The sequence below is a fragment of the Streptopelia decaocto genome, assembly GCF_964273445.1.
Source record: "Streptopelia decaocto genome assembly, chromosome: 18".
Taxonomy (NCBI): domain Eukaryota; kingdom Metazoa; phylum Chordata; class Aves; order Columbiformes; family Columbidae; genus Streptopelia; species Streptopelia decaocto.
This window is the reverse complement of record NC_138673.1, coordinates 1308609-1332611: the sequence shown is the minus strand read 5'-3', so window position 1 is coordinate 1332611 and position 24003 is coordinate 1308609. Positions and strand designations below refer to the sequence as shown.

The window sequence follows — 24003 nt, the reverse complement described above, 5'->3', positions numbered from 1 at the left end:
TCACCCTGCTGTGTCCAGGACCCCCAGGTCCCTTTCCCTTACACTGCTCTCCAACAGGTCCTTCCTCAACTTATACTGGAACCTGGGGTTGTTCCTGCCAGAACAGATGTCTCCACCATCCCTTGAAGTGTTGCAGAGATGTCCCCCTCAACCTCCAGGCTGTCAACACAGGACAGGGCAGGACATCCCACTAGGTTCTTAGGCTGTCACTGAGGGACAGGACATGGACATCACCACCATCCCTTGGTATGTCACCTTGGGGCAGTGCACGGATGTCCCCCTGAGCCCCCAGGTTGTCACAATGGGGCAGTGCACAAACATGTCCCTCATCCCCTGGGCTGTCACCAAGGGCAGGGCATGGACATCCCCTTTGGTCCTCCAGATGTCACTGTGGGTCAGGGTACAGACAACTCCCTGCAACCCCAGCCCACCACCATGGGACAGGGCAGGGATAACTCCCTCAGCCGCCAGACTGTCACCATGGGACAGGTCTTTACTGGGTCCTTGGGCTGTCACTGTGCGATAGGACATGGACCTCCCCATCATTCCCTGCTCTGCCACCATGACACAGAACATGGATGTCCCCCTCATTCCTGAGGCTGTCACTGTGGGACAGGACATGGGCATCCCCCTGACCCACCCCCTGTGTCCCAGGGCTGTGACTGCACAGTGGGCCACACAGCGTCCCCAGACCAAGAACACAGCATGTCCCCAGGCTTGGGCAGAGCCATGGCCACAAGACACAGGTAGTGCCACCCATCACCACCACGGGGTGGGGGACAGGGACACAGGACAGAGCCAGAGTCCTTTAAAAACTTGTCCTTTATTAATCTGTCGGAAGCGAGTCCCTCTGCACAGGGCATCCCACCCAGTTATAGCAAAGTGAGTAACATGAAGGGACTGAGCCCCTCCCGCCCGCAGACCCCCCAGGCCAGGGGACCACGGGGACCGGGGGGGACCCCAGGGCAATGGGGACATCGCCCCTACGCAGCCCCCGCTGCTGGGACCCCCTTCCCTCCCTCCTTCCAATGTGGGGTGCCCCTCATCCTGACCCTCCCCCCCGGCGGGGTCAGCTCTGGCGCTGGGGGGGGGCCTGACACCCCAAGACCCTCCCCCAAATCCCGCAGGGAGCGATAGCACCAAGGGGGACGGCTGCTCCCCGCAGTTTATTCCGCACTCCCCGCGGGCCGGAGGGGCTGGTGGGGGGGACGGTCCCTCCTGGGAATGTGGGCCAGGGGATGGCCCCGGCGTGGTGGGGACGGTCCGGGGTTTTTGGGGAAGGGGGGGGATGTCTCAGCTTTGCTTGGGATTTACATTCTGGACCATGCAGTAGCACCAAAGTTCATGAGGTCATCGATGACTGGCGGACGGTTACTTCCGCTTCCTCCCACAGTACTTCCCTTGTGCGCAGCCCACGCCGCCTGGGGGGTACACAGGGTGAGCTCCCCCTGCACCCCCAACCCCCAGGGGGTGTCTGGGAGCAGGGCAGGGGGTGCAGGGGCCACCCAGTAGCGCTCACCTCTAAAGCCCAGGGCACCCAGGGCTCCTCCGAAGGTCTTGGGGGGCTTCCCTGGAGGGGGGTGGGGAAGAAAGGCAGGGTGAGCAGGACCCCAATTCCACTTGGCTGCTGGGTGCAGGGGGGTTATGCACCCCCACACACCCCAAAAATGGCCCACTCGGTGGGGGGACACTCACCACCGAATCCCAGCTGGCCAGCGACCCCACCTGAAAGAAGAGCGGAGCCCTCAGCACCCACCGGCACGCAGCAGCACCCATGTTGCTCTGCCCCACGCCCCCCCTGAGCACCCCCTGGCGCAGTGCAGTCCCCTGGGACCCCCGCAGGCTGTGACCGTGTCCCCACACTCCGTGGGCTGTGTGTGGTCCCGCAAGCCAGCCCGACACTGAGATGTGCCCCGGGTGCGTGCCAAGGAGCTGGGGACGGTACCTGGAAATATCGGTGACACGCCAAAGCCCGGAACTCCAACCCCTGGGGAAAAAGCAGCAGCTGGTGACAGCCTGTGACAGCAGTGCCACCCCAACCCTGTCTGGGGACACCCTGGCTCACTGCAGGGACAGAAGCTGCTGCAATAGCCCCTGTCCCCACCATGGCACCCGCCTGGCTTTGGGGTGCTCTCCTGTGCAGTGACGTGCCAAGCAGCGGACAGCAGCAGGATGGGGACAGCCAGTGGGGTTAAGCATAGTGGGGTTGGGGACACGTTCCCACTCCAGCCCCAAACTGTGGCACTCACCTGGCTGCAGCCCCCCAATGCCAAAACCTGCAGGATGGGAGAGCCCTGGTGAGGGTGGCAATGGGGACAGGGATGGGGACAGGGATGGGGTCACCCCTCCAGCCCCCCTGGGCGGAGCAGTCCCTGTTCCTCACCTGGCTTGGGAGGTTTCCCAGCAGCTCCTGGAAACAAGGCTCCTGTGTCAGAGAGGGGGGTCAATGCAGCCCCCCCCTGCCCCAGGCTTGCTACCCCCTGGGCTGTGCTGGACCCCACTACAAACCCAGAGGGTCTCCAGGCAGGAACCTGCATCTCTGCACGTTTGGGACATGGTACAGTACTGTCCCCTGTCCCCGCGCCATGTGTGACACTGGTACCACAACCCTGGGTACCTGCTCAGCGATGGGCATCCCTTCCTGATCGCACCCTGGGAGCAGGGTGGGTGACAGACACAAGCTGGGGCACAGGGCACCGTTACAATATGGGGTGGGATAGAGAGGGGACAAAAGTGACCCTGCATCCCATAAATCCCCTTTATTTTTCATCATGCTGCCAGCACTGCCGCTCCATTGCCGGCATCCCCACCCTGGGGAGCCCCCGTGCCAGGGGCAGCATCACTCACCAGCACCGAGCCCACCAACTCCAAGGCCACCGACTCCAAGGCCACCTATGACAGGGACCCTGGGTGAGCACCAGCGGGGATGGGCAGTGGGGCAGCATCTGATCCACTCCTCACCCACCACCACATGTGCCTATCTGTCCTCGGGCAGCCCCCACGTCCCCCCATGCCCTGGGAGAACATCCCTCTGCCCACATTCCTCTGGGTGAGCATCCCTCTGGGTGAGCATCCCTGTGCACACATCCCTCTGGGTGAACATCCCTCTGTCCGCATCCCTCTGGGTGAACATCCCTCTGCCCACACACCCCTGCTGCCTTCTCAGCTCCTGCCAGCACCTACCTGGGATGCCACCGACTCCTGGGACTCCAACCCCGGGAACACCTGCCAGAGAGAGACCGTTAACCTGTGTTCCTCCCTCAGCCTCGCACCCCCAACCCAGGGCACGCCCAGCTGGTGCTCAACTTGCAGGGATGGCCCTGACATGCATCCTGGGTGTCCCCAGCACCCATCTGACAGCACCCAGAGCAAGTGGACCCAGAGAGGGCTCACACCCTGCCTGACACATTGCTGCAGGGGAGCAAGCACAGGTGGCTCTTGGCACCCATGGGTGACAGCATGCCACCTCCCACACTTGGGCCACCCTCTGCCAGGGCACCACGGGGCATGCAGGGGAAACAAAGCGAGGCCAGTAGCCTGATGGCCACAGGAGGAGAGTGTCCAGTGATGGTCCAAGGTGGAGCTGGGGCAGGGTGCCAGAGATACGTACCAAATTTGGGAGGTTTAGCACCAGGTTGAACCCCTACTTGGGGGATGCCTGCAAAGTGAATGAGGGCACCATGGTAAGGACAGTCACCGTGCACCTCTCCCGCATGCCACCATCCTCCATCCCACCTGCATTGCCCCTGCCATGTGGCTCAGTGGCTTTTAGTATGCCTGGCCACCACTGTCCCCAAGCAGGGGATGTGACAAAGCACATACCTGCCCCGGGGAGGATGCCAGTACCAGGTACCCCCACACCTGGCACCAATCCAGGCACGGCGCCGACGCCGGGTGTCACTCCTGGCACTCCTGGCACTCCGGGGACACCAGGAACCGCACCTGGCACCCCTCCAACTCCAGCACCTGTGGAGAAAGGGAGTGAGGCAGTGTGGGGGTGATCCCCCTGTGACCCCCATACTCCCGTGGGACAATGTGGCTGGAATGGGGTACCCACCCTGGAGCCCCCCAGCTGCCCCTGGACCAGTCTGTGCTCACAGGGACACCCCAGATGCCCAGGCTGGGTTGACTCACCGAATTTGGCTGCTTTTGCTGCTGCTTTTGCTGCTGCGGCTGGAGCTCCCACCCCTGAGCAGAGACAGCAAGAATGGGGTCAGTGTCCCTAGGGGGTCCTCTCCAGCAATGCCCATCCCTCCCTCCTTGTTGTCATTCCCCAAGGGATGACCATGAGTTGATGGAGACCACAACTGTCCTCCTCATGCCTGTTCTGCCTCAGACCTGACCCTGCACCAGCCAAGCTACCATCACCATCCACCTTCCTCCTCCTCACCTGGGACACCAACGCCAGGGACCACTCCAGGAGCCAGGCCACCCACGCCAGGAGCCAGGCCACCCACGCCAGGAGCTAGACCGCCTATGCCAGGAGCCAGGCCACCCACGCCAGGAGCCAGGCCACCCACTCCTGCAAGAAGAGAGAGGAGGATTAGGGCTTCAGCTCAGGATTGGAGGTGATGGAAGGAGCTGGCTGAGAAGGCAGAGCAATCTGGGGTGGGCAGATGGATGGTGGGGTGGATGGGTGAATGGTGGGGTGGATGGATGCTGGGATAGATGGGTGGGATGGCTGGCTGGATGTGGAATGGACAGGTAGATGTTAGAGTGGATGGATAGATGTGGAGTGGATGGATGGTGGGATGGATGGATGGATGGATGGATGGATGGAGGTGTGGATGGTAGAATGGATGGATGGATGGATGGATGGATGGATGGATGGATGGATGGAAGTGTGGATGGTAAGCCAAGCCTTGAGCCCATGTACATCCCTGTGGAGAGCTTATCCCTCATCCTGACCCACAGGGACCCTGCGCAGTGCCCGGCCTCAGCCTCAGCGAAGAGAGCAGCCTGGGATGGGGAGGTGGCAGGACACACAGGGTAACCCTGGGGACACCCTGGCTTACCGTACTTGGCTGCTTTGGCGGCTGCTTTGGCAGCAGCGGCGGCTGCTGGAGCTCCAACTCCTGGGGAAGAGGAGAACCGTGAGGGTCAGTGATGGCCCATGGTGGCCCCATGGCTCAGAGACAACCTGAGCATCCCTTAGAGACCGTCTCACCTGGTACAACTCCGGGCACTAGACCAGGCACACCGACACCGGGCACGCCGACACCGGGCACACCGACACCAGGCACACCAACACCGGGCACGCCGACACCAGGGACACCGACACCGGGAACGCCGACACCGGGCACACCGACACTGGGCACACGCCCTGCTCCTGCAGAGAGGTTCTGGGATGCAGCCGGGCAGGCAGGTTCTGTAGGCAGGTGTCCCACACCCTCTCTGCTGCCCACAGTGCTGGGGTCCCCCCACCCTGCCCCTTTGCAAACATCCCCCTGGGGTCCCCCCACCCTGCCCCTTTGCAAACATCCCCGCTCCCTGCCAGGGGAAGGATGACGGTGACTCACCGAATGCCGCAGCTTTCGCTGCAGCCTTCGCTGCGGCTGCTGCAGCTGCCGCACCATCTGGGACACCCACTGTGGGGACAGAAACAGGACAGTCAGGGGACCAGCGAGGCCAGCACCACCCCATTGGTACACACCAGCCCATTCGCTCACCTCCAACACCGGGCACCACGCCAGGCACACCAGGCACACCGGGCACACCAGGCACACCGGCAACACCAGGAACACCAGGAACACCGGGAACACCAGGAACACCAGGAACGCCAGGAACACCAGGAACACCAGCAATGCCAGGAACGCCAACGCCAGCTCCTGCAGGTAACGAGTGGGGAAAAGTTAGATCTTGTTGCAGCAGCAGTTGAAAGGTGGGACCTCATCACAGGTCTGCTCTCGCCATCATGCCATGACGAGGAAAGCACTCCACCACCTCATCTCATGCACTATGGTGCACGGGACAGATTGGTCCTTTGTCTCCCAAGAGGCCCCAGTGGGGATGGTAAATCTGCTGTCATAAAAGAGAGGCTGGGAAGTCACCAGCACAAGGGACCGTGATGATCCTCATCATGACAGGGCAGCCTGATCCAGGCTCTGGCACCTCACACCAAAGAAGTTTCTGCTCATGTTCACATGGAGCCTCCTGTGTTTCAGTCTGTGCCTGTTGCCCCTCACCCTGGCATTGGGCACCACTGAACAGAGTCTGGTCTGTCTCCTGACACCCACCCTGGATGCTTCCCCATAATGATCCATCAGGAGAGATCCCCAGGGGACACCCGCCTGCCTGGGGACACCCTGGGTGCCAGGGGTGGGGAGGGTCAGCAGAGGTCCCCATGGAGCTGCTGGGGAGCTCCTTGCACAGCACATACCATACTTAGCTGCCTTTGCTGCCGCCGCTGCTGAGGGCGTCACGACTCCTGGGGACAAGGGAGAGAGGGACCTTCAGCCACCAGACGCTGCAGCCCCCAGCAGAGCTGGGTGGTGGGGATGGGGCTCCTGGGAACAGTCACCTGCCACCCCGGGGACAGCTCCGACACCGGGCACCAAGCCAGGGACAGCACCAACACCGGGGACAGCGCCAACACCGGGGACAGCGCCAACGCCAGGCACAACGCCGGGGACACCTGGGACACCGCCGACCCCGGGCACCACTCCTGGAGCTGGAGGAAAGAACAGTCAGACCCCTCAAAAAACACCTTGTGCCACTGGTGGGGACATGCTCTCCTCCAGCGTCATGGGAGGTTCCAGGGCACCTGGTACTGAGGTGGGCTCTCCACACCTCCCAAACCTGCTCAGAGGGCCGGGGGTGCACCCAGGTGTGGGATTCCCAGCTCCCTGCACCCAACATGAGCGTCTGGAGCCCACCCAGCAATCCAGGAGCTTGGAAACTGCTGAGGTCCCCCAAGGCGGTGGCTGTAAATCCCAGCTGCTCCTGGGGCTGATGTGTTTGCTGCTTGCTTTTCTCCCACAAAACAACTCATGAGAGGAGCAGCGAACACGTGCTCTGCATCACAAAGGTCATCCCTCTGCTAACAGATGTCAGCTCATTACAGGCACTGTCTCCCTGGACTCCCTGCCAGAGCCCAGGGCAGTGAAAGCTCCTCTGATGGAGGAGCCGCTGGTATCAGGGACATACAGCCCCGCTCCAGGCTGCTGCACCATGGAGTAGCCCAAGAACCCTCCAGCTACTGCCAAAAAAGCTGCTTTTTGCAAACCAGGCGTTGCTACGCCCAAGCCTGGCTCTCCCAACAGGCTGCTGGAATCTGTCCCCACAGGTGGGTTAAGCTCCTCTGCAGCCCTGTGGTCGTTTCCCACTTTCCTCTGGTCAAAGCTGCTGGTTCAGCAGATTGGAACCACCTCATCCTGAGCTTTGGGCAAGATGGGGCTGGGAGAGCACCCCAGGAGCTGGGGCAAGGGGTGGTGGGGCAGGTGGTGAAGCCACGCAGCCCCTGGCACTGGTGCCCAGCTCTGATGCACCCCAAGAGTGAGCCCAGCCCTGCAGGCAGCTGCCGTACCCACCAAGACAGCAGGGGACTCACCAAGAGCTCCTGCCTTTGCTGCTGCCTTTGCTGCCGCTGCTGCCGCTGCTGCCGGCCCTCCAACTGCCAGGGGAGGGGTACAGAGTCAGGGGAGTGGGACAGCGGGAGGAGACCGTCCCTGAGCCCCAGAGCTGAACCCCATGGCCTCACCTCCAACTCCTGGGACAACGCCGACACCAGGTACCACTCCTGGGACAACGCCGGGTACCGCTCCTGGGGCAACGCCGACACCGGGTACCACTCCTCCGACTCCCGGGAGGACGCCGGCTCCTGCCGCAGGGGGGAAGGGGATGGTCAGCTCTGGGGTGCAGGGGCACAACCAGCATCCCCCCAGCACAGGAGAGAGGGACGGAGCAGCTGCACACTGGGGAGGTGAGTGATGGACATGCCCGCAGAGTGTGACTCACCATATTTCGCTGCTGCTTTCGCTGCTGCCGCTTGTGCTCCGACTCCTGGGGAAGGACATGGGCAGACGCTGAGGTCCCGAGACCATTTCCACCTCAGCTCGCCCATCCCACAGGGACCCTGGGGGACCAGCCCATCCTGTCACCATCCCCCCTCCTTTGGGAGGTGATGCACCCCTCCAGGCTGTCCTTGGGGTGACACTGACACCCTGGGGCCACCAGACAGCCAGGCAGTGCCCAATACCCCATCCAAAGTGACCGGGGTGCCTGGTCCCCTCGCTGTGCCCATCCCAGTCCCCACTTCGGGGCTGCTGGAAGGGAGCATACCTGTCCCGGTGGGGTACCCTGCCTTCCCTGCCGCCCCGATGCCGGCTCCAATCCCACCGGGCCCGAAGCCTGCAATCACAAACAGAACGGCAAAGCCGGGTCAGGCGCTGGCCCTGGGACAGGGGATGAAGCAGATGGAGCAGCTCTCTCAGCCTAAATGTTGAGGGATGTGGGGGCGATGCTGGAGCACCCCCCTGGGTTGAGATGCCAGTTCGAGCACCCCTGTCTGTAGCTGGCCGCAGCTCAGGACATGTCCTAGCAGAGAGCCAGCCGTGCCGCGGCGTGCCTGCGGGTTAACGGTACCGGGTGGCCAGGAGAGCCGGGTTGCTCCCAGCCAGGTCCACAGGCATCCTTGCAGGGCAAAGCACGGGTCCCCGAGTGACCGCCTCGCCCTGGGAGCGGGGTGCCCCTCACACCGCCCTGGGGTTCGGTGGCCATGAGACCACAGCAGCAGCAGCCGGCAGAGCTGTGAGGAGCTACAACCGCGGAGCGAGGGCTACAAGCACTCACCGTTGGGCAGCTTACCAGTGCTGTAAGGCAATCCATAGCCACCTGGAGAGGAGAGAAGGCGGCGGGTTAGCGCCTGGCTGCCGGTGGCCGTGCCCCCTCTGCCCCACGGTGTAGCCCCTCTCTGCCCGACGGCTCTGCAGGACCAGCCCTTGGGATCAGAAATCCTCCAAGACACAACCCCCCGTGATGGAGCCAGGCCATGAGTTGCTCCCCTCCATCACCTTGGAAGTAGCGGCTCCAAAAAGAGCCACCCACTCTCAGCCCCACGCTGAGGGCTGTGGCACCTGAAGCTGGTTTTGCAGGAACTTCTTGTGACCCTGTTTCGGTGGGGGGTCCCCCGTGAGCCCTGCGGCGAGAGCTGTACCCAGCTGGCTGCGCCATGGCCGGCTCCAAATGAAAGGTTTTAATTGGAATCAGGGCTTGGGAGCCTCTGCTGAAACGTGACCTCGTTAGGGGGTCGGCGCAAAGGGATGAGGAAGGATTACGAGCGGGAACATTGCGGCTGGGGAAATATCTCCTTGCAAAAGAGCAGGATCCCACCACTGGGGACAGTGCGAGGACGCCTGTGACTCGGCAGGGACGGTGTGCTTGGGAGCTGGCAGCGCAGAGCTGCCATCGCTGCTGGCAGAAGGCCTGAGGAGGGGTGATGGGGTGCCACATCCCCATGGGGACACCTCGAGTTGCAAGTCACACACCAGCCCTCCTGCTGGCGGGGGTTGTGGGCAGGGTGGGGATGCAGCTCCCTGCAGCCAGGACGGGATTGCTCATGGTAAAACATCTCCCTGAGCGCAGGACATCCTCCCCTCCCACCAGCAACATGTGGGGACCAGATTTCCCTCCACCCTGCCAGGCTGTTCCATCATGTCCCGCACCAGCGTGGCGTTGATGGAAGGCAGAGGCTTTCCAGGCTGAGGTGGCCTTGATCTGTACCAGGTGTCCCCCCACCCTGGGGACTCCCCTTGCCCATCCTGGGGCACCTCATCAGCGCCTCGCTCACCCCAAAGCTGCAGAACGGTTCAGTGCTGGGTGAGACACGTGGAGGTGACTCCACGGGCCAAAAGTCCAAGCCCTTGGGTCTCTGAGGGTTTTGCCAGGTCCAAGCGTAGCTGCTCACCACCCCCCAGCCGGGGGCTGTGCACACCCATCCTGAGCCAGTGCAGGGATGCCACCAACACTGCTGGGCTGCCACTATCACTGCTGGAATGCCACCAGAAGTGCTGGGGGGTCTCAGGGATGATGGTCACACTGGCTGGCATAGAAAAGGCCCTGGGACAGGCCACCGCATCACAGCCAGGCACTGGGAAGCAGTCATCATCCCTACGGCATGGAGTGGGACCCCGATTTCAGCCACAGCTTCAGGCTGAGCCTGCAGTGACGAGGTGGCCCGTGGTCACCTCCTGATTAGGGACAAGCACAGAGCAGGAGCTGGCTGTGGCATTTAGAGCAAATCATCTAAAAAGCAGACTTTCTATTGAAAATGTTATTTTCCCCACTGTCCCCTCATCTCTTCTCAACCCAAACCTGCTGCAATGGGGAAACAGTTCAGGGGACACGGGGATGTGTGCAGCTTCAAACCGACAGCTTTGCCAGCCAGCCCAGCATTTCCCTGAGCCCTCAGAGGTGACAAACTAACATCCCTCTGCACCCTGGCAAGGACTGGGGTGCCAGGCAGCACCCACAGCTGAAACCACAGCTGGGGACACCACCACTGTCCCCCTGGCTCCCGCAAGAGGTGCGATGCACTGACAAGGTTCCCTGGCCAAGGGGACGAGTGTCATCCCCTGATTTACTTAATGAAGACGCCCCAAAAAGTGGGTCAGTCGGAGGTGAAGTCCTGTCCGGGCTGCGGGCCACGGTGGGGCCGCTGTGGGATGGAGGCAGACGCGGCCGTGCCGGTGTCGGCGGTTTGCTCTCTGCACCGGGCACCCCATGAAAGGCGGCGAGGGGCCGGGCTGCGGCTGGGACGCCAGACGGTATCCGATGGCGGCAGGGCCGGGTCGCCCTAACGAGTGTAACTCTGTTTCCGCGGGAGGAAGCCAGTGCGGGCCAAGTATTTCTGCCGCCGTTTGCGGTGATGGGCCCCGGCGGGGGAAACTGGTGGAGCTGCCGGGGCTGGCGCCCGTGCCGGGATGGGCTCTGCTCCCCAGGGCTGGGCTCCCTCCACCGAGTCTTTCCTGCCTGTAGCAGCTTGGGAAAATGCCTGCGGATCTACGTATGTCCCAGCACTCCAGGACTGCAGGTCCCTGGCTGGATTTGGCCACTGTCCTCCTGGGGAATGCTCTTGGGACCAGCAAACCGGCAGTGTGGCCCTTGGAGGGCACAGCACCTGGTGCTGGCTGTCTGGCACTGCCCATTGTGCCACTGTCCCTGTGTGTGGCTGGTGACAGGCAGAGATGGCACCCAGCACGGGGCTGGGGGATGGAGGTCCCTGGAGCAGCTCAGCTGGGGAAAAGGGTGCTGAGCACCCCAGGCTTCCCTGGGCTGGGCAGGCAATGGGGAGGAAGACCTGCGGAGAGCTCCATCCCCACCGCCTGCCTGCTGTTGGTGGCCTTGGCTAGAGCTCCCTGAGCTGGGACACTTGGTCCAGGTGACTGCCCAGCGCAACCCCAGGAGCCACAGGAGGCAGACGGTCCCTGCAAAAGCCATACCTCATGCCAAGAGGAGCCAGCAGGGACAGCCTGGGGTGGCCTGGCCCAAAGCGCATCCCCAGAACCTGCTCTTTCCTACCTTGCAACAGCCGGAGAGAGGCACAGCATCATCCTCATGGGCTGGGGCCAAGACCAGCATCAGCGACCAGGCAGCTGCGAGTGGGGCTGCGATGGGCAGGGCTGCTGCTGGACTTACCCACCCTGTGTCCTTTCCTCTGTCCTGCTGTCCCAGGGTCAGCACCGGCACCGCCAGGTCCAGGGGACCCGGGGACACGGCACCTCAGCCCTGGGGAGCGGCGGGTCCTTCTGACACTGCTGGGGGGTCCTTGACCCCCAGCCCCGCTGTCTGTGGCAGCTTACCTGGGAGCTTAGGAGCTTTGATGGGATACCCCAGAGGGACACCGGGCTGCTGACCTCCAAAACCTCCCAGTCCTGCAAAGCCAACAGCAGACTCTCACCTGGAGCCCGCACCCAGGCTGCCACAAATCCTTACAAGAGCGGAGCGCCCTGGGACACCCCAGGAGAGGAGAGCAGGTGGCTTGGGAAGCCCTGGAGCATCTTCTGGCACAGGAAGACCATGGCTGTGATGAACAGGCTTGGGAAGGAAGAGTAGGATGAGCGAGAGAGATGGGACACTCACCAGGGATTCCTGCGAAGGCTCCTGCTCCTAGATAGAAACACAAAGGCATCTGTGTGAGCCTCAGGGCTGGTCCTTGAGGTCCAAACTAGCCTGTGTGGGCTTAGCCAGTGATTGGCTTCACTTGCCCACATGCCTTGTGGGGCTGTGACCCCCAAAGGATGGGCTGGAACCAGCCACAGCAGGATGGGGACACCCCGGGCCCTCCCTCCAGCCCAGTGTCCCTGGTGACTGAGGGGACCTACCTGGACCTTTGGGCTTGACTCCAGCACCTGTGGGTACCCCGGGCAGCACGCCTACGCCAGGGAATCGGACACCTGCAGCACAGACCAGGGGCCAGGTGAGCATGGTGGCATCATGGCACTGCCAGTACCTGAGACCCCTGCACCCAGCTCCCAAATCGTCGTCACTGATCTCTGGCTCAACAGTAACCCCTGTGCCCTTGGACAGGGTCCCCTCATCCCCCTGCGGCTTGCTGGGACACCCCTGTGCCAGCATCCCCGTGCAGAGCTGCTGGGGAAGGGTTTGCTCCAGCCCACACAGGAGCCCGGGGTGCCTGCAGGGCATGTGGCACCCACAAGTGGGTCCCACTTGTGACAGCAAAGCACCAGCCAAGGCCACGGTCCAGCCAAGCCCAGGCATTGCTCTCTGCACCAGTGATGCTTTGTGCAAGCTGGGGCTCTTTGGGGAGCGGGAGGGGTGTCCTGAGTCCTGGCCCTCCAGAGGCAACAGGCAGTGCTTTGGCCTTGCAGTCATTTGGGTTGGGTTTCTGGTGATCTTTTGGGGGGGTTATTTTTTTTTCCCCTTTTGCAAGTGTCTTTCATTATAACTCACGCGTTTTCAGACATGGAAAAGACATTCCTGACCAGCAACACACTTCTCCTTCTGACAATGTCGAAACATCTTGTTTTCACAAGTTTTCCTCCCCCAAATTGCTTTGCAGTGAGGAATTCCTTCCCCCCCCCCATCACCTCCTCCCCCTCCTTCCCACGCCGCCTTTGGCCGGGCAAGCCAGCCCTGCCGTGGTCCGTGCCAGCTCCTCTCCCGGCGCTGATGCCGCCTGCTCCCGCCGAGCTTGGCACAAGACCCCCAGAGACACTGGGTCCCCCCCCAGCCTTTGGCACAGTGGAAATGTCGCTATGGCCCCAGCAAAAAAGGGTTTGGAAACTGCAGGCAGCAGCGATGGAGCAGGCAGGGAGCCGGGAAGCAGGCAGCGCAGGGCTGCAGGCAGCCGTCTGCAGGACAGGCAGGGGAGGTGGGGCAATGCCGAGGGTGCACCTGGCCACAAGGCTATCGACACAAACCGGGGTGCTGCTGGCAGGATGGGGACCCGCTTGGATACTGGGGAGCCTCAGCTCACCTGCGCCAGGGAGGACACCACCCGGGAAAGCTCCAGGAATCCCAGCACCTGCAGGGTGAGAGAAAGGTAGGGAGGACCATCCAGCCAAAACCCTTCCCCGTCCCGGCCCCCTGCTTCGGAGCCACACACCCACCTGGTATTTTGGGGGGTTTCACTGCTGCACCAACCCCGGGTTGCACCGCGCCTGGTACCACCGCACCTGTGGGCAGCAGAGACCCCTGAGCCCCGCACACCGGCTCCTGCCCACCCCGGCTCAGCTATGCTGAGGACAAGGGCTATTTCCTACCTGTAGGAACCCCGAGGCCACCAGGAACACCAAGTGCACCAGGAACACCAAGTGCACCAGGAACACCAAGTCCACCCACGCCGCCAATACCAGCACCTGGGGACATTGGGAAGAGGAGTGGACCAGTATGAGGTGGCACTGCTGGGCTCTGGGTTGCCAGAGAGGTGCCAAAGGAAGGGACAAGCTCAGGACAGCTCTTGTGGGGTGAAGGGACACCCCAAAGCAGCATCAGCGATGGGTGTCCCAGACCTGGGCACTTGGGCTTGACCAGCACTCCTTTCTCGGCACACCAAGATGTAGCAGGATCCCTCCACATTGGTGAGGATCCCAATGAGAGCAGGTCCACAGGGAAAGCTCTAACCCAGGCACCCAGGGGACACTGGGCGTCCCTGGCGGCTGCCCAAGCCCTGGCATTGCCTTGACAAGCATCGCTGCCCAGTCCAGCATCACCACCTGGCCCAGCATTCCACCAGATGCCCTCGGCACTCACCAGCTTTCGCAGCAGCTTTAAGCGCGGCGGCGGAGGGAGCACCAGGGAAGACGCCGCCGGGGAAGGCGCCTCCAGGAAAGAGACCCGCAGCACCTGCGAGGAGGAGAATGACCAGTGTCAGCATCCCCAAAAAGCAGCCAGTGAGGAGGTGTCCTGCCCTCTATGCCAGCTGCAGGGTGTGGGGAGCCGTGGGGGCTGCGCGGGGTGCTGGCATTAGGCTGGGCAAGGCGGTGGTTAGTGGGTGCTGAGCTGTCCTGCACTGGCTTCTCCTGCATCCCCCCCTAAATACCTGCTCCCACCCACACCCCACCAGTCACATCCCAGACCACCCAGCAGTGTCACTGGCTGCTGCACACACCAGGGTGCCCCGCAGCTCTGGGCAGGCTGGCTGGGCCACATGTGGACACTGTCCCCTGCTACAGACCCCATGGGGACCCCTTGTCCCTCCTGGCCTATCACTGCATGGGGTCGCCCAGCTGTGGTTGATGTAATGATGTTGGGGGACCACTGGGCTGCCCGTTGGTGGCTGCCAGTCCCGCAGCTCTGGGAGGGGCGTCCAGCCCAGATGGGACCCACGGGGCAGGCTACGGAGAGCACCCGAGGGGGACAAGCCACGTGCTGTCCCCAAGGTGGGTGTCTGGGGACATGGCCCTGGGGACAGTCCGAGGCTCACCTGGCTGCAGGCCAAGTGGGCCCAGTCCCCCGAGGCCTCCGACCCCTGGAAAAAAAAGTGGGGTGAGGTGGGGAGGAACGGCCAGGGCCAGAAGAACATCAGCATCCCATTTGTTCCACCCCAGTGGGACAGGAGTGTCCCCCAGGGACAGGTGACAGATATGCCTGCCAGCATCCAGGTCCCCCATCCTGTCCCCTTTCTGCCTTGCCTGCCCCCCACCCCGCCAGGCCACGAGGGGACGGAGCCGAAATGTTTATGGCTGAGGAATGAGTCCCTCCGGCTCGGGCCAGCGCTGCCTTCCAACATCTGGGGCTAATCAGCCCTCGCTCCCTCCAGGCGCAAATTCCAGTGCCGTTGGCTCAGGGTGCGGACGCTGCTCCGGCTGGGCCTTCGCGGCCGCGCCGCGTTTGGTTTTAATTATGCCGAAATAAAGGGCCTTGTTTTTCTTTCCACGAGTTGAAATCTGAGTAAACGGAGGTTGCTGGCCCCCACCTCGGGCTGGTGCTCCCGCCGCGCAGACGGGCCGGTTCGGGGGGGCTGGGGGTGCAGTGTGCCCCTGCCCCTGGGCACAGCGGGTGCCCCTGGGGTGGGAGACGAGGAGAGAGGACCTCCATCAACCCTATAGGGTCTCCACCTGAAAGAGCATCTCCCCATGGGAGGGATGCCCAGTGGGCATCCGGCATCTCCATAGGCACCAAATTTGACCCACACATGGCCAGTCCCTAACGCCTCAGCACCCTCCCAGCTGTGCCCATCGCCATGTCCCAGGCTTGGTGCATCCTCCTGCCAGCACCTCATCTCGCTCCTGGTAATTTCTCCTCTCATCCCCTCATTTCTAAGCCAGTGTGGGCTGCAGGATCCTCAGCAAAAGCTGCTCAGCTGCGGACACGGGCAGGCACGAGTGCTGCCAGCTGCCCATGGGCACCGGTTCCCAGTGGTACCCGGCTTTGCATCATCCCCAGGAGCTTTGCCGCAGGTTTGCAGGCAGCAAGCACCCCAAAAAGGTGGCCCATAGGGATTGGAGGCGACAGGGCAGTGTGCCGAAGCAGGGGATGGATGGAAGGCTCCCTTGCAGGCTCGGCAGAGGGTTAGCGCAGCGGAACAGTGCGGGAAGCGCTGGCTGCTGCGTGCCTTGGCCATGGGGGTGCCCAGGGTGCGGGTTTCCCCTCAGCCACATGGGAGAAACACGAGGACGACAGGGGTCGGGACATGTCCTGGCTGCTGGTGCAGCCAGGGAGGATTTGAGAACCGAGGAAAGGTTTCTTACCTGGTTTGGGAGGTTTTCCTGCAGCCCCGAGTCCTAGGGCAGAGCGAATGGAGAGAGGTCAGAGCCATCCTGTCTCTGAGCATCCCCCAAGGGGCTGATGCCATGCAAGACGGGACCAGCCTCATGGCAAACCCCCTGCCCACCACAGGGCAGCTCTGCTGGGGGTGCTGCCCGCTCCCCATCCCGGCACAGCACTCACCTGCTCCCAAACCACCGAGTCCAGCACCTGCGAGCAACGGCACAGCCTTAGCACACATCCCTGTGAGATCCCACCCCCCATGCCAGGCTCCCAGGGGTCCATGGGGGGAAAAGAAGGTCACGATGTCCCCAAGCTTTTGGGTGAAGCACTGGAGACAAGCTGTGACCTCTGAGCATCTCCTGTGCCCGGGGCTGGGATCCCCACCATGAGCCTGGCACTGTAACCCAGTCCTGTCCCCACGTCGTGGGGCTGATGCTGGGGCTGATTGGCCAGGTAGGGTGTTCTCATGTCCCCTGGTCGCAGCTGGCATGTCCCCAGCCCTCCATGCTGGGCTCAGGGGTACCCAGGGACACCCCAGACACCTGCAAGCAGGATGATGCCCCCCCTTCCACTGCCCAGATCCCCTTACCTGGGAAAAAACCTGCTCCTGGGACCCCCCCTCCCGGGATAGCACCAGGGACCCCTGCAAGAGAAGAGACACCCATTAAAATCCCCCAAGGATCCAAGTGTGTCTGGTGGGTCCGGGCAGGGGGGGCACTTCCTGGGATGGGGAAAGGGAGGGAGATGCAGAGTCCCAGAGCGAGGGCACAAGGGCAGGTCCCTGCCTTTCCTTGCATGCCTCAGTTTCCCCAGTATGACAGTGGTGACAGGCCTTGGAGGTGCCCCAGCTGAGAGCTGGGGGGGCGCATCTCGGCAGAGGTGCCAGCAGGACTCGGTCCTGCATGGGAGGGAGGGATACACAGCTGGCACGGAGCAGGTCTGGCTGGTGACCAGCTCTGCTTCCCAAAAGCTGTCCCGTAGCACAGCCAGCACCATCTCCATCACCTCCAGCTTCACGTGGCGCTGGGGGAATGCATCATGCATGGGGGGGTGAGGCTGTTCCAGTTCATCCTGCAGCCCATGCTGGTCCCGTGCCCATGCTGCCCGCCCTGCCTGCCCTGTCAGTTGGGAGACCCCGTTCAGGACAGGCTGGCGGTGTTGGACTCGGTGGACAGTGCTGAGACCCCCAAAAACCACCTGCATCCCTCTGCCAAGCTGAGAAGCTAAGTGCCCAGGTCCCACCACTTTCCAGGGCATCTGGAGCTTGTGCTCAGACACCACAGCAACGTGTTTTGGCTAATTTGGACCATGACAAAGGTCTGTGTTCTACAGGTCACCAAGCCACCGTGCCCTGGGTGACCCCTCCTGCCCCATTAGGGCTTGGCAGGTGGGTTGGTGGCACAAGGAGGTGGCAATGCAGAGGGATGCTCCACTTTTGGCTGGAGCGTATTTTTGGCACTGGGAGGGGAACTGCTGTGGGATTTGCAGGGTGGCTGGCAGGGAGGCCGACAGGACGATTTGGGGGTTGCTGGTGACAAGTGCAGGGCCAGCACCCCCCGTGGCCCCTGCACCCCCCTCCCTGCCTGCGCTGGGCAGAGGGATTGGAGCTCAGGGCGGATGGGCCCTGGGGACCCCGCGGTGGCACGGATGGGACCTGAGGACCTGCTGCCCTGCTCCGAGGCAGCAGTGGCCTCCCCAGCACCCTGTCTAGGATGGGGGGACCTCGCACCCCCAGGACCCAGGTGCTCCTGGCACCCCTTGGCAACATCATTGCAGACCGGGCAGGGCGGGCAGGTGACAGGCAGGTGATGGAGCTGGTAGACTGCAAGGGGGTCACATTGTACTGCACATATCCATCTCAGATAGGGTGCAAACTCTGGGGTTCCCTTCACTGTGCCCCATAGCCACCCCACTTCCCCCTCTAACAGCTTCCGCTACAACATGGCAGGGACAAGAGTATCCCCTGGGCCCTGCTCAGGCATGTCCCCCACCACCCAGGGCACCTGGGATGGACCCTGAACCCGGTCACACAGGGAGACGGGGCACCGGGACATGCACCTATGTCAGGACAAACACACGTGCAGTGCGGGTGTCAGGTTGTGCGTGGGGACACACACCACAAACCCACGGGGATGCACACACAGGATCTTTGCCAGGACCTGTCACACAGCCCCCACGTTCCCCAGCGATGCCAAAGAGGGGGGTGCAGCTCTGTGTCCCCCAAAACCACAAGGGGCCAGGGGCTGAATGCAGCCCTGGAGCAGCTGACGTCCCTTGGAGCGCAGGGGACACGCGCTTGGTCATCTCCCCAGCCGGGCGGCTCACCCCTGCGGCACGGCACAGCCCGGCAGCCGGCCAGGCCTGTACGGAGCAGCTCCTTTTCCCGGCACATTCCCCCACCCACCTCCCCCAGCTTGGAAAAACAAATCCCAGCTTCTTGCCTGTTTCCAAACAAACTCCGAGTGTCCACACATCGACTGTTCTCCCCCACCCACTGCTGCTGGGACCCAGAGCTGGCAGGACGGCCACAATCCAGGGACCCTCACCCAGTCACTGCCCACGACCAGCGACTGTTCCCCTCCCCAAATGGGAAGGTCCCTGCTGTGCTCACCCCCCCGCAGTGTCCGTGGCCTCTGCCTCCATGGCCAGGCGAGGTCCCTGGTGCTGGGGTGATGCTGGGCAACCCTGGGGACCCAGACTGAGCTGTGCCCCCAAGACACAGACCCCTGTGGGAGCCGTGAGGGGGTGGGGTGGGCCACAGCCTTCTTGGGGTGCATGAGGACCCCAGAAAACTCCAGGTGACACCTGCCCATGGCCATGGATCCCAGACTGAGCCCTTCATCAGTGTCACCCTCTTGGGTGCTACAGATGCTGGCAGGGGGGTCCCATTGCTGTGTCACTGTCAGTGTCCCCTTCCCAGGCATCTCCCAGACACCACCCCAGTGCCGACATGCTGTGCTCATCCCAGTGTCTGCACCTTTTGGAGGATTACAGAGGCTGTGCCAGTCCAGATCAGGAGGTGGAAGGGGGTCAGCAAGCCTTGATAGACGCCTGTGTGGCCGGGCTGGGCAGTGGGATGGCCGGGGTGCTGCACGGCTTTGGGGAGCCAAGGTTATTTCTCGGGAGCATGGCAGGAGGCTGCTCCTCACTCTCTGCTCTCCCTGCCCAGCTCTGGTGCCAAAAGTGGCCAGTCCTGTGCTTTTCTTGAAGCTCTTTTACAAGCTGCCTTGGCACTGGCAGAGCTGGGCTTGTCCCGGGCCGGGGGCAGTGCCAGTGAAGGGGCTGCCAGGAGACACAGGGGCCTCTGACCTACTCGGCTCTCCAGCCACGGATGAGCCTTGAGCAGCAAAACTCCCTCCGGCACCACCAGTTCCACCCACGGGCTGCACCAGCGGCTGGGGTGTTGACAGCAGCCCCACGTGCTTGGCACCAGCTACACTGGGGGCTGCCCGAGGCCACACCGGGCTATGATAATCACTCTCCAGATGGTCTTCGCCCTTCCCCAGCTCGGGGTCTGCTCCCCAGCATGGCGTGTCTCCCTTTGACCTGTCCATTGCTCATTCCCTTGGCACACTGGGGAAGGGGAAACTGAGGCACCAGCCTCCCAGCACTGAAGGAGCGTGGTGCTCCTCTGCCCCTGGTCAGAGCCTGCTGGGACTCTGGAAGGGGGAGTTTCTCATGTTTCTCAGCTTGTTTTCTGGGCTGTAAACCTGCAGAGCACGGGGCTGCCCGCAGCACCCCAGCACCCACCCCAGCGCTGTTTTATCAAGTCAGGGGCAGGAGAATTTGCATCCATGTGTGCAGCCCCAGCTGCAGCAGGGGTTAACCCCTGGAGGGGCACATGATCTGGGATGGAGCCTTATTTATAGGAACTGGATTTTTTCTTCCATATCTCTGTGCCACAGATCACTATTTGCAATATCTGCATGTTCCCATCACCTGCACTATTTTGGATTGACCACTGTTTGTATCATCTGCACCATTTCTACCAGCACCGCTGCTCGCAGCTTTCTTTACAAGCCAGAAATACAGACGCTTCCTCTATTCAAAAGCTAATTTTCCCCTCCTTTCAAGGCTGAGACTGGGATCCACGCAGAACACGAGCTCACACCCTCGCTGGCCAAACCTCTGCCCTCGTGGGCAACTGCTCCCGGAGGAGGCTCAGCACGAAACCGCCGCAGATATTTCCCCTCTTCCCTCACGCTGCTGTTTTCTTTTTTCTTGGGAGAATCAGTTTTGGAAAACACACAGTCTCCAAGCAACTTTGAAGCCGTGTTGCATCCCAGCCGGAGCTCGCTGGTAGCAGCTCGGGGAATCAGGGGGGCTGCTGTTGGAGCCTGGCTCCTCTCCAGCCCCCCCGGAGGCTTCAGCTTTCATCTCTGAGCGCTGGCGGACAAGCTGCACCCTACGAGTTGTTTGGGGAGGGAGCAGCCCCAACAGGTTGGTGCCTTGGGGACATGCCCTTCTGGGTGAAGGAGATGCCATCCCAGCCCTACAACTGGCATTACCGGCCCTGGAGGCACCTTGGGGACTCTGGGTGTCATTGGAGGGTCCCCATGGTGCCCAGGCTGGATGCCAGCACCGCCGGTGCCAGCCTCTCTGCATCCAACCTGTGCTCCCAGAGCCTGCAGGCCTGGGATACCCCAAGGTCCCTCTTGTCCCCGGGGGGTTTCTGTCCCTGGGGATCCCCTGTGCTCTGCCATGGGAAACACTGAGGGATGGATGGACGGACAGATGGATGGATGGATGGATGGATGGATGGATGGATGGATGGATGGAAGGAAGTACCGAGGGACGAACAGAAACTGAGGGATGGATGCCCCACTCCAAACACTGGAACACACTGCACTTGTCTCATTTTAGGGGAACTTGGCACCTTTTAGGGGAACACATGGCACCATCCTCACGCAGCAGCCTGGATCTGGCCATGCGCGTCCACACGGTGCCCAGGACAACTCTGCTTCCTCGGGGGCTGTGGAGCAGCCAGGGCTGATCCTGACCCAGTGCTGGGAGCTCCCCAGGTACCTCCAGCTGTTGCAAGCCTGAGTCACTGTGCTGAGGGGGACAGTCTGTGTGTGCAAGGGGGCTCCCTCCCTAAGCCCCTGACCCTGGGATCTCTCAAAGATCCCTTTCCTGCCAGGCTGTTGGAGCTGCAGCAGCAGCGGGTGCTGGAGGATGCTGCCCTGAGCCCTCCAGGTGGGTGCACCCCACAGCACCCTCACATGCTCCCCACCCTGTGCCACTGGCCGTGCCTCTGTCCCAGCTTAGTCCTCGAGGGCTGGCAGGGCATGGCTGAGCCTGCCCAGTGTCACCCGGCACAGCAGGGTGCACAGACCTTGATCACTTCTCCGTGGGGAAGTGTTCCTGGGTGTCCCCATCAGCGCTGGGACCATCTCCAGGGCCAGGGCCACCTCCTCTGTGGGTTGCTTCCCAAACCAGTGAACACCCCTGGAGACTGATCAGGGACTGGAGCGGGGCCAACAGCCCCAAACTGCTCAGAACCCACTGCAGGAGCTCAGCCCGGGGCCAAAGTCCTCCCGAGACTGTCCCAGCAGGGGAGCAAAGCCACCGTGGTTCAGCAAGCCAGCACGGAGCATCACTGCCGGGGACAAGTAGCACCCAGGACTGAGCTGCATCCCATCGAGGATGGCACCTTGACCCTAAGCTGCAGCTCCCCAGGATCAGGCAAAGTCAAACTCGGCTTTACAGGCAGCTGCCTGGCTTGTCACCGCACCAGGGTCACCCTTCCTGTGCAGCTGGGGACAGACCAGCCCATGGTTGGGGTTCCCAGAGCCAAGTGCACCAGGGCAGAGCAGGGAGCTGCAGGGCACTGGCTGGTGATGCTGTGGGCTGTGGAGAGCAAGGGGTGGCTCAGCCGGCAGCTGCCCGGTGCCACCCGCAGCCCTGGCACTGCCCTCCCCTGCCCATGACATCCTGCCCTCTGCCTCCCTCTGCTCCTCTCGCTCCTCTGTGGCCGAGACACCCTACATGATGGCTCTGGCACCGACCCCGTCACTGACGCTGGCTCTGCTCGTCACACACTCTCCATGGCACAACTCGGGGTGACCTGCGCCTGGCTCTCTGGAGGTGGCTGTTCCATCCTGCTGTCCCCACCTCACACAGCTTTGTGCAGTTCAGCCATTGCAACAGACTGTAAATCTGTGCTCTCTCCCCCGCTTTGAGTGTGATCTTGGCCCGACCATGAGACGTGAGCCGTCCCGTGGGCAGGCACCTGCTGTGCCGGCTGCTCCGGCTTCGTCACACAGTGCCGTGGGACATGCACCATGGGATGTACACCGTGGGACACACATCGCTGCGCTGGCTTTTTCCTCCCCACCCCGGCAGCGGGTTTGCTGCACTTGGATGTGTATGTGCTGGGGGTGTCACGCAGCCCCTGCCACTGCCCAGGCAGGGACCGGTCAGCAAGCCGTGCTGTGCACTCGGGGATGGACCCAACGCTGGTGACACAAGTGCAAGGAGGACGGTGCCGGGGCCACCCCAGGCAGCCTGAGCCTGTGATTCGGGTGGGTCGAGCTGCTCGGCTGTGTTGGGCCACACACTGCGCAGCAGCTCGCACACAGCGGCTGTGGGATGCAGGCACACGTACCCCGCTGCCCCGCCAGTTCACCCACCATCGCACCGGGGGGTGATGGGTGCCAGGTCGCCCAGTCCCTTGCGATCCCTGTGGGAGCTTGGCAGCCATCCCCCACTGCCCTGCCCTGCTCCCTGCCTGCATGTCCCCAAGCCTTGTGTGTCCCCAAGCCTCCTGTGTCCCCGAGCCTCAGGTGTCCCAGAGCCTCTCCCCAGGACGCAGTACCTTGCAACCCCCCCTTGACAAGTGCTTTGGGCAGCAGTGCCTTTCCTGGACTGCCCTGTGTCACCCCCTTCAGCGACATCCCGCCCCACCCGGGCATGGCACATGCCACCTGCCAGGATGGGGAGGGAAAGAGCCCTCCAGGGAGGTGCCACCCAGGGGTGCTGCCCTCCCACCCCGGGGATGTCCCCAAGGCAGCGCAAGGGGCTGCGTGTCCTTAGTCGGAGCAGGCGTGGGGCTGCCCGGGGGCTGTTGGGGGGCAGCAGCCGAGCCCCGGTACCCGTGGAGGGTCCCTGCGGAGCCAGGGAGAAGCGCTGGCTGGGGAGAAGGGGAAAGAGCCTTTTTCTTTCCTTACCTCCTTGCTGAGAAGCCGGGAGGATGGAGAAGAGGAGGAGGAGGACTCCGGGAAGGAGGGGTGCAGCTGCCTGCCTTGCCATCTCTTGAAGCAATGCCCCCGTGCTCCCGCAGGCTGTGTGTTTTATCCCAGAGCTGCTTAATTGTTGCTTCCAAGGATGCGAGGGGAACGGGGGGGGGGGGTGGAAGGAGGGAGGGGAAAAGGGGGGAGAGAGGCACAGGACACGACGTCATGAGGAAAGGGCAAACACACACGAGCCTCTCCAGCCGATTGGGCTGGCTGCTTGCTTATTTTTTTATTTTTTTTTTTCCCTTTTCCTTTTTTTTTCAATTCCTCTGCCTCGCTCCTCTCTCCAATCCGGGCGCTCCTCTGCCAAAAAAGCTGGAAGGGGGGAGCTGCCAAGGCAGCCTGCGGGGCGGGGGGAGGCAGCGGAGGGGCTGCACCCACCCCCACGGACCACCACGTCCCTGGGTGGCACCGGGGGGTTTGGTGGTACTGAGGGGGTCTCGCGTCCCGAGTGGCAGCGGGCACGTGGGGAAGGGCGTGAAGGCTGGGTAAGGGGCTTGGGGGTGCAAGCGGGGTGCGGAGCGAGGAGCCGCGGGGTGCTGCGGGTACCGGGGGGGACCCGGCCCGGGGCACCCCCGGCGGTGACCGGTAGGTGGCG

The 24003-nt window shown here is 62.7% G+C and overlaps 1 protein-coding gene across 8 annotated transcripts; it reads right to left on the bottom strand.

Moving 5' to 3' along the window:
- Nucleotides 1-803: 803 nt before the first annotated feature.
- ELN (elastin) lies at nucleotides 804-23527 on the bottom strand. 8 transcript variants are annotated; one of them, XM_082068165.1, is made up of 35 exons: nucleotides 23340-23524; nucleotides 16760-16813; nucleotides 16351-16377; nucleotides 16152-16184; nucleotides 14885-14929; nucleotides 14212-14304; nucleotides 13722-13817; nucleotides 13569-13634; nucleotides 13436-13483; nucleotides 12321-12392; nucleotides 12079-12105; nucleotides 11799-11870; nucleotides 8791-8832; nucleotides 8281-8349; nucleotides 7957-8001; nucleotides 7700-7819; nucleotides 7550-7612; nucleotides 6521-6670; nucleotides 6380-6427; nucleotides 5670-5828; nucleotides 5520-5588; nucleotides 5168-5329; nucleotides 5016-5075; nucleotides 4391-4522; nucleotides 4135-4188; nucleotides 3823-3966; nucleotides 3611-3658; nucleotides 3184-3225; nucleotides 2848-2892; nucleotides 2384-2425; nucleotides 2250-2276; nucleotides 1946-1987; nucleotides 1696-1725; nucleotides 1520-1570; nucleotides 804-1421 (listed from the first exon to the last, which is right to left on the bottom strand). In XM_082068165.1, exons 1-35 carry the CDS (start codon nucleotides 23419-23421, stop codon nucleotides 1372-1374), a joined length of 2409 nt encoding a protein of 802 aa, XP_081924291.1. In that variant the 5' UTR covers nucleotides 23422-23524; the 3' UTR covers nucleotides 804-1371. The 8 variants fall into 8 exon arrangements, with proteins under 8 accessions (XP_081924291.1, XP_081924286.1, XP_081924287.1 ...); XM_082068160.1 differs by having other exon boundaries at nucleotides 5520-5828; nucleotides 23340-23525; XM_082068161.1 differs by having other exon boundaries at nucleotides 5520-5828; nucleotides 8806-8832; nucleotides 23340-23525.
- Nucleotides 23528-24003: the final 476 nt, after the last annotated feature.

Coding starts and splice junctions, on each gene's coding strand:
- ELN (XM_082068160.1), bottom strand. CDS start 23,421: ATGGCAAGGCAGGCAGCTGCACCCCTCCTTCCCGGAGTCCTCCTCCTC. Junction 5,829..6,379: donor AGCAAAGGCAGCTAAGTATG/GTATGTGCTGTG, acceptor CGTTACCTGCAG/GAGCTGGCGTTGGCGTTCCT. Junction 2,277..2,383: donor TGGGAAACCTCCCAAGCCAG/GTGAGGAACAGG, acceptor CCCATCCTGCAG/GTTTTGGCATTGGGGGGCTG.